This window comes from Pteropus alecto, unplaced genomic scaffold (genome assembly GCF_000325575.1).
Source record: "Pteropus alecto unplaced genomic scaffold, ASM32557v1 scaffold398, whole genome shotgun sequence".
In the NCBI taxonomy this organism is placed as follows: Eukaryota; Metazoa; Chordata; class Mammalia; order Chiroptera; family Pteropodidae; genus Pteropus; species Pteropus alecto.
In genome coordinates, this window is record NW_006442497.1 from 2,445,413 (window position 1) to 2,462,702 (window position 17,290).

The 17,290-nt window shown below is 38.8% G+C and overlaps 1 protein-coding gene across 6 annotated transcripts in view; it reads left to right on the forward strand.

Moving 5' to 3' along the window:
* Positions 1 to 17,290, forward strand: part of ZNF594 (zinc finger protein 594) — a 33,672-nt gene that overhangs the window by 2,997 nt on the left and 13,385 nt on the right. For 3 of the 6 annotated variants that reach the window (XR_001517827.2, XR_003043288.1, XR_003043289.1), the window contains exons 2-3: positions 1,598 to 1,724; positions 7,264 to 8,843. Coding sequence is in view for 1 of the 6 variants with exons in the window: in XM_015597445.2 (XP_015452931.1) it covers positions 1,598 to 1,724; positions 7,264 to 9,242 (2,106 nt within the window). In the remaining 5 variants the exon portion in view is untranslated. Of the gene's footprint in view, positions 1 to 1,597; positions 1,725 to 7,263; positions 9,246 to 17,290 lie in introns of all 6 variants that reach the window. The other 3 variants (XR_003043286.1, XM_015597445.2, XR_003043287.1) reach the window with 2 other exon arrangements.

A 17,290-nucleotide genomic window follows, 5' to 3' on the forward strand; every position in this document is an offset into this window, starting at 1 on the left:
AAAGAGAGAAGAGTTAACCTACTATTCACTTACCCAACAATTTTTTATTGAGCAACTAGGTACTGCTCCAAAACTGAACGAAACAAAGAGCCCTACCCCATGAAGCTTACATTCTTGAGAGACTTACACTGTAATGGTGTGTGGCTTTCTATATGTTAGGGGTTTTGTTTGTTTGTTTGTCTTTAATCTATACAGTAACACTTTGGGAAAGTAGTATTTCTGTTTTATACTTGGAGAAATGATGGTTAAGGGAGATTAAGGAGCCAAGATTCTAACTTGGTTCAGCTCGCTTCCAAAGTCTGTGTTCTGTTCAGGACTCCAAACTGTCTCCAGGCTGTAATCACCAGTGCCACTTTTCTGCATTAGACACTACTGGTATGCTAATGATTCCAAAATCTGTCTCCATTCTAGGCTTTCCTCTTGGGTCTGACCCACTGAGTAATCATCTTCCTTTACATTTCCTCCAGGACGCCCCACAGGTACTTCAAGCATAGCATGTCTGAAGTGGAATTTCCTGCTGTCTCTCCCTCACTCCCATTCTTTAACTTCAACTACCTAACTTAAGCAGTTGCTCATGTTAGAAACTTGGATGTCATACTTAATACCTACTCTTTTCTCTCACTCCCTCTATCTAGGAAATCACCAATTCTGCCTACTGTTGCTTCTTTGATATATTGACTCAGTCTTCTCTCTTTCCCCACTGCCAGTAACTCATTTAGGCCCTCATTGTCTTCGACATAAATTATTGCTGTAGTTTCCCAACTGATAATGCAGCTTTCATCCTTGCACCCTCCAGTTCATTTTCTATAAAGCAGTCTTTTAAAAGGTAAATCTGAGAATGTCATTTTCCTGCTTTAATCCCTTGAGTGGTTTCCCATTGCCTTCAGGAGAAAGTCCAAACTTCTTAGTCTGGTGATACCAGGCCCTGAAGCCCTCCGTGACTTGACCAGCTTCTTCGACTTGTACTGTGGGCTTTAGTCTCCTGGTACATCCATGAATGCATCGTAGCTTCTCTCAGCCTCTTGGCCTTTGTACATGCCATAACCTCAATCTAAAAAGCCCTTCCTTTTTCTTTTACTCTAGTTATCTCAAATTGTCTTTGAGGCCTTAGTTTAGAAGCTACCTCCTTCAGGAAGTTTCTTCACCCATCCCACCCACAAAAGGTTGTGCTCTTCCCCTGAGGTCCCACAACACCCCATATGTATCTTCTTGAGCACTTAACCCATTTAATTGATGTTGTCTATAACAGCCACCACAGGCTTCTCAAGGAGAGGGTCTCTGTCCTCATTATTGTATTGTCATTCTTATTATTATACCACCTAGTACAGTACCTGGCCCATAGGAGAGGCTCAGTTAAAGAGCAGATAAATACTAGAGAATAGAAGAGAAGAAATACAATATTAACTGAGCACTGAAAAGACAAGGTAATGTGAGCCGATTTTTACCACATGATCCCATACATTTTTAAAGCAAGGAGCAAGATTATCTACTGAGACCAAAGGTAATGCAGGATGTAGCAGAGATTTAAAAAGAAAGTATGGAGTATCTACCACTGGCTCTCTATTGGGTAGTTTTTAAGCAGGAACTTCTGTTTCAGGAATTCAAGATGCTGCAGGATGTGGATGTGAATGAATCACAAAAAGATGCTGAGCACTGGATCTGCACTCAATGGAATCTCTGTAAGGAAGAGATGCTAGAGGAGAAGACAGAGCTGATCTCACAGGGTAAGGACTCTGTCCTCTAACTTAGCATTGAGTTCTTTGAATTTTGGTTGGAAAAAAGAAAAGTTTTTAAAGAGCTCAGCGGAATAGAGGATTAAGGATTTCCCAATAGCTTTGACTCTTAGAGACAAGATACTTCTGCTCTTCGTTAAAGGTTGGCTAGCCTGATCTGTGGAGTTGGAAATTGATAGCTCCCTAACTTTCCTTGAACTTGCTCTATCTCTTGTTAGTCCTGTTAGAAACCAATAGATGATCAAAACTCAACTCATCTTCAAATCTTCAAACCTACTCTTGCCACCCTCAAAATCTATTCTTCCTCCTGTGTCCTCTGTCTTCATAAACAGCACCATATCCCACCTACTGCTCAAGTCAGAAAACTAAAAAAATCATTTTGACTTCTTTCTTTCCCCAGAAAGAAATTGCAACAGAACAGGCAATTACCATGTTCTGTTGATTCTATGTTTTCCAGTAATAGATAGTGCTTGCCTTATTGATCACTGGTCGTAGTATATTGTTATTATCCATTTACACATACATTTCCCCTCCATTAAACTGTAGGTTCCTTGAGGACAGAAACCATATCATATGTTCATTTTTGTATTCCCAATACCTAATCCAATGTCTGGAATGTAGTGGATGCTCAGTTAATATATGTTAGGTAAACAGATCAGTAAATAACATGAACACTGAGGCCCTTTTCTCAGAAACTCTGAGTTTAGCTGGCTTAGATTGTAGAGGAGGACTCACCTCTGATCAAGCCTATGTTTCAGATGCCGTACTTTTCTACTTCAGACATCCTCTGAGGGAAAGATTTTCCTAAATTACTCCCTATTCCTTTCACCTGTGGAACTGGATGAAAATTTTGAGCAGTGTGGCCACTCATCTCTGAAAAAAGAGCTATATGGGACTAAAGACTAGGTACTTTGCCATGCCCATGCCTGTGGCAAAGGTTGATCCTAATGATTCTTATAGAAAGGAATCCTTTTATTAATATTTCCAAACAATTTTGTTTCCTTTTTCTAGCCCCCAACCTTTCTTATATCATCTTCACTTTGTTCTAAATCTGAAATGAGATTATATTGTGTATCCACTATCAGTCAGGTTCCAATCAAGAGATAAAAATCATACCAGTAATTTAAACAAGGGACATTTACTGTAAAGAACGTTTAATTAGTAAAAAGTCGTTAACTACTAAAAGGGTTAAAAGAGGACTCTAAGGAATATAAAAATAGATAATGCAGGAAAGAGCCTTACCTCTAGGACTAAGAGTAAACAAGGAAGAAACCAAGAATTTAGAAGCTGAGCCCAAAGAATTTAGCCCAAAGCCAAGATTCAGATGTTTTTGTTGAGGTTGTGGCTGCCAAAGGGACACAGCCTGCTGGTGGTGAAGAAGCTTGTCAAAGAGCATAGGCCAGAACTGGTTTGTAGGCATGCCCTGCCGAATGGCAGAGAAATTCACTGAAGGGTATGTATTCCATAGGAAAGGCCTTCTGGGTGGTGGAAAAACTCATTGGAGGGCACGGGTGGGCAGAGCTGGTCCACCACAAGCTCTCAAGCCACCCATATGTTGATTTGGTGGACCCACCAAAAAACAAAACAGCTTACCAATACCAGAAAGAGAAATCCCTTTCTCTTTGTATGGTTTACAGTGTCCCTCCAACACCCTCCATTGACAAAGCCAGCTGATAAAGAAGAAATGTTTCAGTGTCTAACTCCAATATCACAAGTAGGGCAAAGAAGACAAAATGGGCATGTATAATATGATCCCATTTTTGTATCAAAAAATAAACATACCTAGAAGTAAGTCTTAAAGAATATACAACAAAATATTGGCAGTGGTGTTCTTTGGTTGGCAAGATCATGGGATTATGGGTGCTTATCATTTTTTCTGTTTTTGATTTTCCTATAATAAGCATTTTTTTTGTAATCAAAAGTGTTTCTCTGTAATTCTAAGATTCTTCTAAAATTATGAAAAATTATTAGGAAACATATTAAGGGTTCGAGTTGCTTTTAAAAATAATACATATCGACTTTAGATGGTATCTGTTGACTCCTTGTCATGAAAGGTGGGTAAATTAGCACAATTTATACTTATTCCCACCACCTCTCCTCCTCACAGTACAATTTTTATAATATAATTATTTTTACATTGTCATGGTTTAAAGCATTTACTTTCTGTTCTACAAAAAAAATTACTGGTTGTTTAATCTCAGTTCTTCATTTAAATTGATTCATTGCTCGCCGTTCATACATTGTCCTCTCAGTTCCTGAATGTTTATTTAATTTCTTCATCAGTTATATTTCAGAACAACACATCTTTCCAAAAAGGGCTCATTGGTGTCATACTTCCTGAGTCTTTTATCTACCTGATAATGTCTGCCTGTGCTTTGAACATGAGGAACTCGTTGCTGGGTAAAATATTTTTGGAGCACACGTTATTTCACTTTAGAACTTTATAGGCATTACTGTACAGTCATGCCTGGGTACCTGTGGGGGATTGGTTCCAGGACCCCCAAGGACACCCAGAATCCACAGATGCTCAAGTCCCTTATATAAAATGGCATAGTGTTTGCATATAACCTACACACATCCTCCTATATACTTTAAGTCATCTCTAGGTTACTTATGCTATCTAATACAATGTAAGTGCTATGTAATAGTTGTTATACTGTATTGTTTAAGAAATAACAACAAGAAAAAAGTCTGCGCACATTCAGTAGAGAGGCAACCTCCTAAGCCTAACTACATAGTACATGTCAACAACAATGTAACTTAAAATATATATTTTTTCAATCAGTATTTGATTGAAATCCACATTAGCAGAACCCTCAGATATGGAGGGCAAACAGTATTCTGGCATTAAGTGTAATTGTAGAGAAGTGTAAAGTCAACCTGAAATTTTCTTTTGAATATTACTTGCTTTTCTGGCTACATGCCCATTTGTTGATTTTTTCCCCTGAAATTTAGTTACTTCACCAGGATATATCTTGGTGTTGACTGTTACATATCAACTTTTTATGGTCTACAGTTTCTCTTCCAAAGAGTCAAGTCTATTTCAGCAACATTTTCTTCCGTCATATATTTGAATTTTTTTTTTCCATCTGTTTGTTCTTTTCTTTAGGGACAATATATGTTTTCAAATACCTTTCTATGCTATTGGTCTTCTCTATAATCATATTTATATTCATTTCATTCTATATGATTTCTCCGGGCCTCATCAGTACCCTGTAGTGATTATTCTTGTGGTTTCTTAGGTGAATTTCATTTATATAATGCTTTTAGTTTTCCCTTCCATTTCTTTCTTCTGCTCCACTAAATTCTCACTTTTTAATTGTTTTATAATCTTTTTACTGTTTTATTTATTTATTTATAAAACTTTTCTTGTGACATTGGTTCACGAAATGTAAGTTTCAGGTGTACAATTCTTTTTACTGTTTTATAATTTATAATCTATTTTGAAGCCTTATATCTCTTCTTTGAGTTTTCATTTAGAGTGAATTGTGTGTAATTTCAAGATAATGGAGAACTCTGCTGATACCTGCTATTAATTCCTTTGATATTCCTCTTGAATGTATGCTCCTAATCCCTTATGTTCCTTTCTTTCCTAAAACCACCACCACCACCTATTTTCAAGCACATATCCCACAAAGTTACCTTAATGATTACTCAGCAATGAATGAAGCAGGCTCTCCATTAAAGATTACTATGGGAAGAGGAAGAGGGATTTGAGCCAGGATATTTTTTTAAGTTTTCATGCAGATTTGCTGCCACAAACACCCTCTCATCTAATCTGCAGACATATCTCTCTTCAGCGTTTGGTTTCCAAGAGATCAATATGGCACAAGAAAAAGCCCTTTAGATCACAGGCTTTTCATAATACAATCTGACAGTCACACTGTCTGTTCCCTCTTTACCTTGCTTCACTTCTGTCAGTGTTCCTTAGCTAGGAATTAGGTGGAAGATAATAGAAATGACCTGCCAGCATGGTTCCTTCTTTAACATCTTCTCCCCTGCCACTCTGATAATGTCAAACTAGATCTCTACAGGGACAATCTTTACTTTCTCCATGACACCCCTCCCACCATGCTCTAGATCTCTTCACTCTAATCAGAAGATCAATGAATATGACATTCAGAAATAGCCTTTGGGAAATATCTTCTATGGCCCTCTTCTTTAAGATGGAGTTCACCTCATTTGTTATTCTTTTGTTTTCAATGGGTTTTGAGAAATACCTTTATCATCTTTTAGTCTCTTTCTGAATTTTGAAGGATATATATCAAACCAAAAAAAATCACTTTAAGAGAAAATTATGACAAAGCCAATTCTTTCCAGTATTTTATTTGAATGTTATTTAAATGAAATCCAGACTGGATATGGAGGTTTGTGCTAGGGACACATTACTTAGTGATAATTTTTGGACTTAAAGGATAAAAATTAATAATAAAATAATAATAATAGCAATAATAACAGCAGCTGTCACTTAATATAATGCTTTTTATATACCAAGCAGTGTTCTAAATGTTTTACATATATTTACATATATTTAATTCTCATAACAACTCTATGAGGTAAATAGTATTATTTTCATTTTCAAGTGAGGAAACTGAGGCACAAAGAATTCCAGTGACTTTCACACAGTAAGTGATGGAGCCAGGATTCAAACCCAGGCAGTTGGTCCTACTGTCCATTAAAGTGTCTGTGCTGTTAATCACTATATTGTGTTGCCTCTTATTCACTGCAAAAAGATTAATGACTAGAGAGTTCGCATCACCAAGGCCAAGGTGAAATGGCTCTCTCAGGGAGCTCACAAGTGCGTTTTTGTGACTGAGGAGGTCAGGGATTTGATGATCTAGAAATCCAAAAACTTCCAATTGCAGAAGGATACACAATTGCCATACAAAAGGATGCAATTCCACCAGAAGATCAGAAAGAAAAATGCCAGGACTGAGAAAGGGAGAATTGATTTCTATTAAAATGACAATCAAGCATTTTTATTCTGAGGTGTAGATTCAGATTTAACTGTCATGGTATATTTGGAAGAATGAGTAGTGTGCCAGTTATTAATTTATTGCCTCTCAACTCCAAATCTACCCTTTTTTGCTTTGCTTGTGTTACTGGATCTGGACTGTTTCTCCTTTGCCAGCTGGCACAAGATTTAAATTTTGTTAATAGAGGATGCTGAAGGGACAATACAAGGCCACAGAAAAAGGCAGGAACTTCTCTTTCTGGTGCTTTTTTATTACACACAGAGTCCAGCAAGTTCCTACACTATCAAACAGGCCACTTCCTGTGGACTAGCTCCAGACTGGCCACCTCCTCCTGTGAATTTTTCCACCACCCTACAGGCCACTCCCACACACCAGCTCCACCAATAGGGTGTGTGTTCCTGTGGTAGCCACAATCTCTTGAAAATTGTCTGAATCTCAGCCCCGGCAGGGAATAGTCCTCCTTTAGTTCTTTGTTTTCTCTTAGACTTTCCAGCATAGGGAGAGGTAATATTTGTATTTTAGGAATTATAGAATGGGTCTACTTATCATTTCAGATTCTGAGACCAGGAATAAGATGAAGTACTGGAAGTCAAAGATGGAAATTTCTGGAGATAAAGATTCAGCAAGGGCTATATCAGGAAGATGCCAAAGACAGATCTCCCAGAAATGTGGGTTAATTGAAACCAGTGATCCTGAGGACAGGTTATTGAGGCATTGGGTAAGTCCCTTAGAGAATGCAATAAGACAACCTTCTTCCCAAGAGAGAGGTATCAGGGAATTGAATCTCATCCCTAAGAAAACCATTGCAGGAGAGAGAGACCATGGATATAATGGTGGAGAAAAAATACTTTCTGCTGGAAAAAGATCTCACCATTATGAGGTCTGTGGCCAGAACTTCAGACAGAAATCAGAAATAACTGAACATCAGAAAATTAATAATATCAAGAAAACTTATGAATGTAAAGAATGTGGAAAAATTTTCAGTCGTAGCTCAAACCTGATTATACATCAAAGACTTCATACAGGAAAGAAACCATATGTATGTAATGAATGTGGGAAAGACTTTAATCAAAGTTCAAATCTTATTACACATCAGAGAATTCATACGGGAAAGAAACCTTATATATGTCATGAATGTGGGAAAGACTTCAATCAGAGCTCTAATCTGGTTAGACATAAGAGAATTCATAGCAGCGAGAATCCCTATGAATGTAAAGAGTGTGGGAAGACCTTCAAGGGAAGCTCGAACCTTGTCCTACACCAGAGAATCCATAGTGGAGGGAAGCCATATATATGTAATGAATGTGGGAAGACCTTCAATCAAAGTTCAGATCTTATAACACATCACAGAATTCACACGGGAGAGAAACCCTATGAATGTTACGACTGTGGGCAAACCTTCAGTCAAAGTTCACACCTTATCACACATCAGCGAATTCATACTGGAGAGAAACCCTTCAAGTGTAATGAATGTGAAAAAGCCTTTCGGCAGCGTTCATATCTTACCAAACACAAGAGACTCCATGGTGAATGTGGGAAATCCTTCAATGAGCACACATCTTTTCTTGAACATCAGAGGCTGCATACTGAAAAGAAACTTGAATGTGAAAAAGCCTGCACTTCTGACTTGGACTTTATTAAACAACAGAGAATTCATAGAGAAGAAAAACCTTATGAATGTACTGAATGTGGAAAAACTTTCCGGAGAAGTTCAGATCTAATTCGGCATTGGATAATTCATACTGGAGAGAAACCTTATGAATGTAGTCAATGTGGGAAAGCCTTTAGCCAGAAGTCACACCTTGTTACACATCAGAAAATTCATACTGGAGAGAAACCCTATCAGTGCAATGAATGTGGGAAAGCCTTCCGGCAGCGTTCACTTCTCACTCAACATCAGAGAATCCATAGTGGTGAGAAACCCTATGAATGTAAAGAATGTGGAAAATCCTTCATCTGGCGCACAACTTTTCTCAAACATCAGAGACTTCATGCTGGAGAGAAACTTGAAGAATGTGAGAAAACATTCAGCAAGAATGAGTTGTTTAGAAAAGAGCAGAGAATTCATCAAGAAGAGAAAACTTATCAGTGTGGTAGAACATTCCGAGGCATCTCAGACCTCATCAGACATCAGGTAACTCATATGGGAGAGAAACCGTATGAATGTAAAGAATGTGGGAAAACTTTCAATCAGAGCTCAGACCTTATGAAACATCATAGAATTCATAGTGGAGAAAAACCTTATGTGTGCAATAAATGTGAGAAATCTTTTAGGGGCAGCTCAGATCTTATTAAACACCGTCGTGTTCATACTGGAGAGAAACCTTATGAATGTCTTGAATGTGCAAAGGCCTTCAGTCAGAACTCACACCTTATTAGTCACCAGAGAATTCACACTGGAGAGAAACCCTTTGTATGTAGCGACTGTGGGAAGGCCTTCCGTGGGCGCACAGCTTTTCTTAAACATCAGAAACTTCATACTGGAAAGGAACTTGGGGAATGTGAGAGAGTCTTCAAACAGGACTTATTCTAATAGGTAATAGAAACCTAATGAATGTAAGAAAAGCCTGGTGGAGACCACATCTTTTTGCACTATAGAGGATTTTTATTATTGAAATCCATTTGAAGGTAGAAAACATTAGAAGAGCTCTACTGGATGGAAAACATATAAGTGTAATCAGGTGAAAAAGCTCTTGGGCATATTACCTTTTTTCTGCCTCAGAGTCGACACTTGAGTATGGTCCTCAGTATATAATTATTTGAGAATGTTTTAGATGATTTCTATTGTTATTAAAATCATTAGAAAGCACTTTTGGCAGCAACCCCAAAACTAAATTCATGGAAGGAGCCATTTCGATCTTGACTACCTAGTCCGATGACAAGTATAAATCTGCTTTAAGTCATTTAGGGTGATTAAATCTTCCTTTGGGATGAATTCTTTACACTAGGTATATGTTTTACACATGTTCCCTTCTTTTCTTCCTTATAAAAATATACTTATGCATATGTGAAAATGCTAATGAGAATGACCCACTAATTGAGAGGAAACAAAAAATAATAGAAATGACTTGACAGCAGGTAACTGAAGGCCAGGACCCAAAAACCAAGTGGGGAATTTCTCAAGAGAAAGAGTAGTGACTACTTTAATTTCAGGAAAAGTAAAATCAAGAGACAGAAGAACAGGTTTGGAAAATAGGATTAGACTGAGTGCCAGGGCAGAGCATTCAGGTGACATGAGTTCGTGGGAATTGGAAAGCATCTACTGTGAAAGGTCAGATGGTTGTAGGGAGAGTGATTTTTGTCTTGAACCAGGGCTTTGTAATTGGGCACAGCTTATTTGAGAATTGAAGAGTCTAAATAGAACTCTGGAGAAAGGTCAATCATTATTTAAGCTGATAACTAATTTAATATGTCCTGCCTATCTGTGCAATCAAACTCAATTGTCAGCTATTTCTGGTATTCTGAATTACTGACAGATTGCCTAATGAGTCATCAGATAAGAAGTTTACCGAAAAAGACCATGTAAGACAGGGCAAAATTCAACCTCATATCTTTCTTTAGTGGGAATAGCTTGTGAGATGCATGGAGGGGAACAATGGTTCTTAGCGGGGTGATTTTTCCCCCAGGGGACAGAGATATTTTGGTTGTCACAACTAGGAAGAAAATATTGACATTTGACAACGAGGGATGTTGTTAAATATCTTACACAGCCCCCCACCCCCGACACACACACACACACACACACACACACACACACACACACACCAAAAAATTATCTCACCCCAAATGTCAGTAGTGCCATGGTTGAGAAATCCTGCCCTGGGGCCATTTAAGCAAGAATTTCAGTGTGATGTGGGCAGTGGCAGTTCATCTGCATGGGAATCCAGATTCTGATAGAAACCTTTAGTTTGACTGTTTCAAGAGAGGCAATATTCTATAGTGGAGGGAGAAGAGATATGGGTTTGAATCCCAGTATGATGTATTGGCTTCAGGACTGCAGCAAATTATATAATCCCTCTGGTCTTTATTTTCCTCATTAAAATGGTGATAAAATAATCTACCTTGTGGGGTAATTTTGAGGTTTAAATGAGAAAACAAATTTATTGTTGACACATAGGGCATCTGCAGCTCTAATCATTTTAAAACAAGATAAAGTATTTACAAGCAAATTATAAGATATATTAGATACAGTGCTGTCTTGTGGCTGATGTAAAGAATATGACCTGTTAATGTTCAAAGCATTGGAGGCTGTGGCTTCCCCGGAGGGACATCCTGAACAACAGTGGGATGTCTTAAAGTGGAGAAGCCCGTCTACACCATCCCTGAAAGCTGGCTGCTTGTGGATGATGTGATACAGAAGCCTGCCAACCCCCATCACTGCCTCAAAGTTTTAAGCTCTTTAATAATCTCACAGAAACAAATAATCTTTGTACATGAGAATATCTTTAAATATATTTGGGAAGCAAAAGGAATGAAAAATAGCTATCACCAATGATTTACTTGGATAAAAATTAAAGATACTTAAGTTTTTTTAGTTATCCCAAATTCTAATTAGTCGAAGCCATTATAGCCAACTGGAACATTTTGCCATTCTATTTTTGTAAAAGAAAGGATTTGGGACTTTATTTTCATAAGCCCATCTCCATGTCCTTTACCTGTCTTTACAGTTATACAGTGAGAATGAAGTTTATAAGGATAAGCAGGATATTGAAGGAAACTCAGATAATTTAATGCAGTGGTTTGCAACTTTCTAAACATCAAGGCTCTCTTTTTTACTTTTCTGTATCTGTTTTTTAAAAGGTTTTATTTATCACACTGTAATTATTAAAGAATAATTACATCTATTTTTTGTTATTCAAATGCATGGAGTATAACCACCAATCATGCATCTGATTAGCATGACATAACCAGACCTAGGTATTAAAATTCCAGCCCAAATCAAATCACTTAACATTTTCATTAGTCTTTTTTATCTCTTCTGTAAGCAGGTATATAATTTGCTTTGACTTTTTAAAATATCAACTATTGCTTGAAGACCTCAAATTGAAAACTAACCTTTTCATTTCATCCCTGATAGTGCTTACATATAGTGGATGTATCGGACCATTGAAAGCAGGGGGTAGTTTTTGTTACAGTATGGAAATGCTTTCAACTGTGAATGTTGGAATAAAAGTTGTGCAAGAGATGCTTATTAAGTGCCTTCTATGTGCCAGGGGCCATAATTTGATAGTGCTAGAGAAAGACATTTGTTCTTCCAGAAGCTTTATAATCCAAGGAGAGGCTGAGGGAGAACAAATGAGTTAATTTTCAGTTAACTGACAATTTATGAAATGAAGGTTGATTCAAAGCTTTAATGGGTAGAAGTATCCATTAATGTAGCAATGTCCACTTTGTAAACCTGAATTCACAGAATAATATCCACTGTTAGGGAGCAGCCTGCATTGGAACTTTGAGAAAAGAGCCTAAAGGTTAAAAGTTGGCCTTCATGAGAATCTAAGCAGCTAAATTTCTAAACTCCAGCAGAACCAAAGCTGAGAAATTATCAGATCTCTTTGAGGAACAGGGGTAATTGGAATGTGGATTAAGAGAGGTTTCTCCATATAGATATTTCATAGGAAACAAGACTATTATTACTACCTTGCGGGGAGAGCATGTGAGCATGTGAGTAGAGGAAGGAAATGTTACCTAATAATCTGCCAATTTAGTCCGCTTTTCTTAATTTTGGATGCACTTACTTAGAGTGAGGCCACCATCCTCATCTCTTGCTTGGTATTATTACCATAACTCTTATTTCCATTTCTCTACAGAGCAGCCTGAATGTTCTTTCTTTAGAACAAATCTGATATTGCCACCCATCTCTAAACTTCTGTGGTGATTTCCTACAAACCTGGGCCTGAAGCCTAGTCCTCAGAGTGGCACATGTGTTCTGATTTGGCCCCATTCATCAACTCATTCAGCAAATACTGAGCTTCAAATATGGGTCAGGCACTGGCGGGTACCAAGAGGGGTGAGCAGAAATAGACAACAGCCTCTGCCCTGGTGGAGCAGAAGTGAGATTAGAATCATAAGTAAAATTACGACGACGATAAGTGCCACAAAGGAGAGGCATAAGACTGCAGTGTGGAGTTTAATTGGAGAGGGCTTTCAGCAAAATGCTTACCTTTCTAAATCCAACATTTACCTCTGAACCAATCTGTAGTTCCCCAAGAACCTAGGCAGTGCCCTCTTACCCTATGGCCTTTCCATAAGCTTTTCTCTTTTCCAGGAATGTCCCCTCCCTCCATACCTACTGGCATTTTTTTAGTATTTCCAATGTGTTAGGTACTGTGATAAGGACCTAACACCAATTTTCTCTTGTATTCTTTGCCTCGGTTGTAATTGGTGAGCACTGCTGTTATCCACATTTTCTAAACAGAGATCTAAAGGCAAGATGGCAATTTTCCCAGAGACCCCAAACTAGTACATGAAGAAATTGTAGTTCAAATCCAGGCCTACCTGACTCCAAAGCCCATTTCCTTAGGCGCTACAATATTGTCTCCCAATTCCTTCACGTTCGCCTCATTTACTATTGTCATCTTCACTGATGGACACCCAGTGCTGTTAAATGTTTACACTGTGCTCCCCACAGGCCACAGCCATCGTAGCACAGTCATGATTTACCTGTCGCCACACTAGACTGAGCCCTTCCTTGGTCTTTCTCGTCTTTGCAAGCTCAGTGGCTCCAATAGAAGACACTCAGACACCAGGACAGACTAGGACTCACGTGGGTGGAAGTGTGGCCCCCTTCCGGGCTGGTCTAGAAAAACCGCAGGACTCGACTCTGGATGTTCCGCGCGTTAACCTGGGAGGCGGTGGGCGAGGCCTGGAGGTCCTGGCAGTGAGCTTTTCCCACGAGCCTTGGCTTGCGGGACAGGTCGTAGTGAGGATAATAGCCGCTGCCCCGGTGGAAACGATAAGTGACGGGAGAACTGAGGGCGGCCTGGCGACGAGATCTCTCAGTGTCCGTGCATGCAGAGCTGGCCTGCTGGCCTTGGTCTTCTGGCTCTGCTTGTCTGGGCCAGCCGCTAGGGCCCAGGGCCAGCCAGATTCCATCCTTTGGGTTCCCACTCGCCGACCCAGCCCGCAGCTTTGGGGCCCTCCCGGCGGCAGGATAGCCTTTCCTAGCCAGCGCCTCCAGAACTGTTAGTTCTGTGCACAGAGATGCTGTGGCAGGCGGCTGGGTACTGCACACTACCAGGCCATGCACAGGACGATCTCGGCCGGGACTGAGTGCAAGGGAGTGAAAGGGACCAGGACTTGCTGGGTAAGGAGCTTTTTCAGTGACTCAAAAGGTATTTACGGGGACCTTTTGACCTTTGCACAATGAAGTTTCTTCTAGGTTGGATGAGTGTCAGGGTGGTGGCTTCTTGGATTTTGAGCTGGCAACAGACATCCTCTGGGATACAGAACTGCTTCTGTTTCCTGTTTTGAAATAACTAAAAAGGCACAGGCTCATGGCCCAAGTCCTCGTTTCTCCCTACCCCCCCAAAATGCCTCTGACAAATAAGATGAGACATCCTGATATGGTGCTAACTCTAGTACTAATCTAAAATCTGCTGTGATAAAGAAGTTGTCAGTTGTTACAGTTGGAGGCCTAGATCTTGGACTGCTTTCAGAATCGAGAATGTTTTCACTTTGAAGGGAGACTGATAAAATATGTGTTAATACAGAAAAAGTAAGACAGGTAGATAAAATTAGAGGAGGGCAGGAAACAGGACAGTTTTGAAACTGTTGAAATAGTCCAAATAGAGAATGATAAATTCCTGATTTATAATGTGAGAGTTGAAAGGAAAAACAGATAAGAGAGATATTTTAAGAACAGTTGAAAATAAAAGAGGAAAAAATGGTCCAATGATCTTGAGCTTGGAAAAAATGATAAGTGTATTACTAAAAGTTAAATTTTGTGTCTCATATTTTTTGTACTTCCTCCCCCCTACCCAATATTTAATTAGCGCAGGTAAAAACCCTACAAAGGTGGAAACCCTATGAAATAGAAGAGATATAGAGAAATTAAGAAACACATGTGAAGTCTCACAATTAGGGAGTGACAGAGCCAGAATTTGGACTAAGTCTGGTTCCAGAGTCTGTTCTTAACCACTTTCTCAGAAAGACCTTCTAAAGGAGGTAGAACCTGATCTGGACTTGGAAGGCAGAGGTGGACTTGGCAGCAGTTGTGAATTGGGATGTGTTCATTCATTGAATAGGTAATGACTGAGTGAATGAAATATACCAAATACTGTTCTAGGCACTGGGCTACAAAACTGAACAACACCCCTGCCTTTAATGAGTAAAGGAAAATAATATCAGAAAACTATGTTGGGACCAGATTATAAGTCAAATAAAAGAAAGTTAGATTTGATACAGTAAAAAATACAGAGATCTAAAAGTTTTTAATAGCAATTAACATGATGAAAGTGATATATAACTAACAGCACTATTCAGTCTGAACTGGAGCAGGAAAATCTTGGTGATAAGATTATTAACAAAGTAATAAAATTTTAAATATCTATTATTTGTTAAGTGCCAACTCTGTGCTAGGTGTTATTCTAAGCACTTTACGTGTATTAACTCATTTAATACAAAGCCTCTCTAAGTACTATTACTGTCCACATTTGTACAGATGAGGAAACTGAGGCACAGAAAGGTTTAGTAACTAAAGGTCACACAGCAAGTAAATGATAGATGCAGACCCAGGCAGGCTCTATCCAGAGTCCATGTTCTTAACCACTGTGCTCCACTCCCTGATGATAACCTAGTGAAATACAGAAAGCCACAAGCATAGTGTCAGTGGAAATGGGAGGAATGGAAAGACTTTTTTTTTTCTGAAAAATTGGACTTCATAGTAAGTGTATTAGTTTCTCAGGGCTGCTAAAACAAATTACCACTAACTAGGTGGCTTAAAACAACAGAAATGTATTCCCTTACAGTTATGGAGGCTACAAGTCTCAAATCCAAGTGTTGGCAGGGCCATGCTCCCTCTGAACCCTCTAGGAGAGGATCCTTTCTTCTTCCAGCTTTCTATAACCCCAGGGGTCCCTTGGCTGTGGCAGCATAACTCCACCCTCTGCCTCCATCTTCATATGGCCGTCTTACTTACATGTCTCTGTGTCAATTTTCCTTCTTATAATGACACCAGTCATAGTGGATTTAGGGTTCACCCTAATGACCTCATTTTAACTTGATTACATCTGCAAAGACCCTATTTCCAAGTAAGGTCACATTCACACATTCCAGGTAGACATGCATTTTAGGGGACACCAGTACTGTAGGGGAATATTCAAGAGTAATGTAAAATTAAGAGCTTGGGGCAGGGCATTATCAGAGACAAAAATATTAGAAAAGTATGCCACTTTCACAATTGTTAATTTAGAAATAATCCAAAAGAAAATATTTCCAAAAGAAAATATTCACTATTTCACTTGGTGATGAGATATAGATTTTACCCCAAAACGCCAGTTGGCTCTTTAGCTGGGCCTTATAACTCTGATCACCAGGTTTCAGGGTCTATTCCTCTACTTTCCAGGTCCAGAAGTTTTATTTTGTTAGTGTACCTATCCGGAATTGTTCAAGCCAGGGAAATTGACTTAATACTATCTGAATCAGAAGAGTGATGTAAAAACCAGGGAAAAATAGAACTGCTTGATCAGAAATTGAGTGGGCTGTCAATACATTGTCTCTCTAGGAAAATCTATAGAGAAAGCTAAATTCTAATCAGTAGTTTGCTTAGTGGGCATGGAAGCAAAGCAGAGGTGTAAACTAGGCAATATTAATGCAATTGTCATTCAGCTCTGATCACTTGGTATATCTCCCTGCTCCTGGGCAGAATACCTTCATCAGCTGGAGTGAGCACCCTCCCCTGAATTGGTGCTGGAGGCATAGGCATATTTTTACTCTCTGACTCCATCTTTTCTAGACGATAACCTACTATTTCTTCAAAAGCAGTTTAATACAATATGCTGGGTTCTCCCGTCTTAATTATAATCCTACTCCACTCATACTCCTCTGAGATCAGGTCCTGGTAACCTTGATTGGACTTAGGGATTCCAAGATCTCCTGATCTCTTTCAGTTATTTTTACATGTGATTTTTACATGTGAATAATTTCAGCCATTATGTGTTGATACTTGCTGGTTTATTATTAAAGAGTAATCTATTCCAAGTTCTATTGGCATCTTTACTTTGTTCCTATGTAAGGATAATAATTACATGGCAAGCCCAACCTATCCTTCTTTTACCTCCAGTACTTTGTGTACTCCTCCTCACATCCATGGTAGATTTAAGTAATCCATCAAAGTACTTTGTTCTAATTGAGCCCAGAGATAGCATCAGCACTTAAAGTGTTACTTTAAGGCCGCTGCTTTTCAATTCTTCATAGTTGATACTTGAGATAAAACTTACTTGCCATTGAGTATATCCACTAAATGTCCAAGAAGATGAAACTGTAACTAAAGGTCTCATCTCTCAGGCAAAAATTATGTCATAAACAACTTTTGAAGTATCTAGGCTGCACACCATGACCCACATAACTGTCCTTACCTACAGA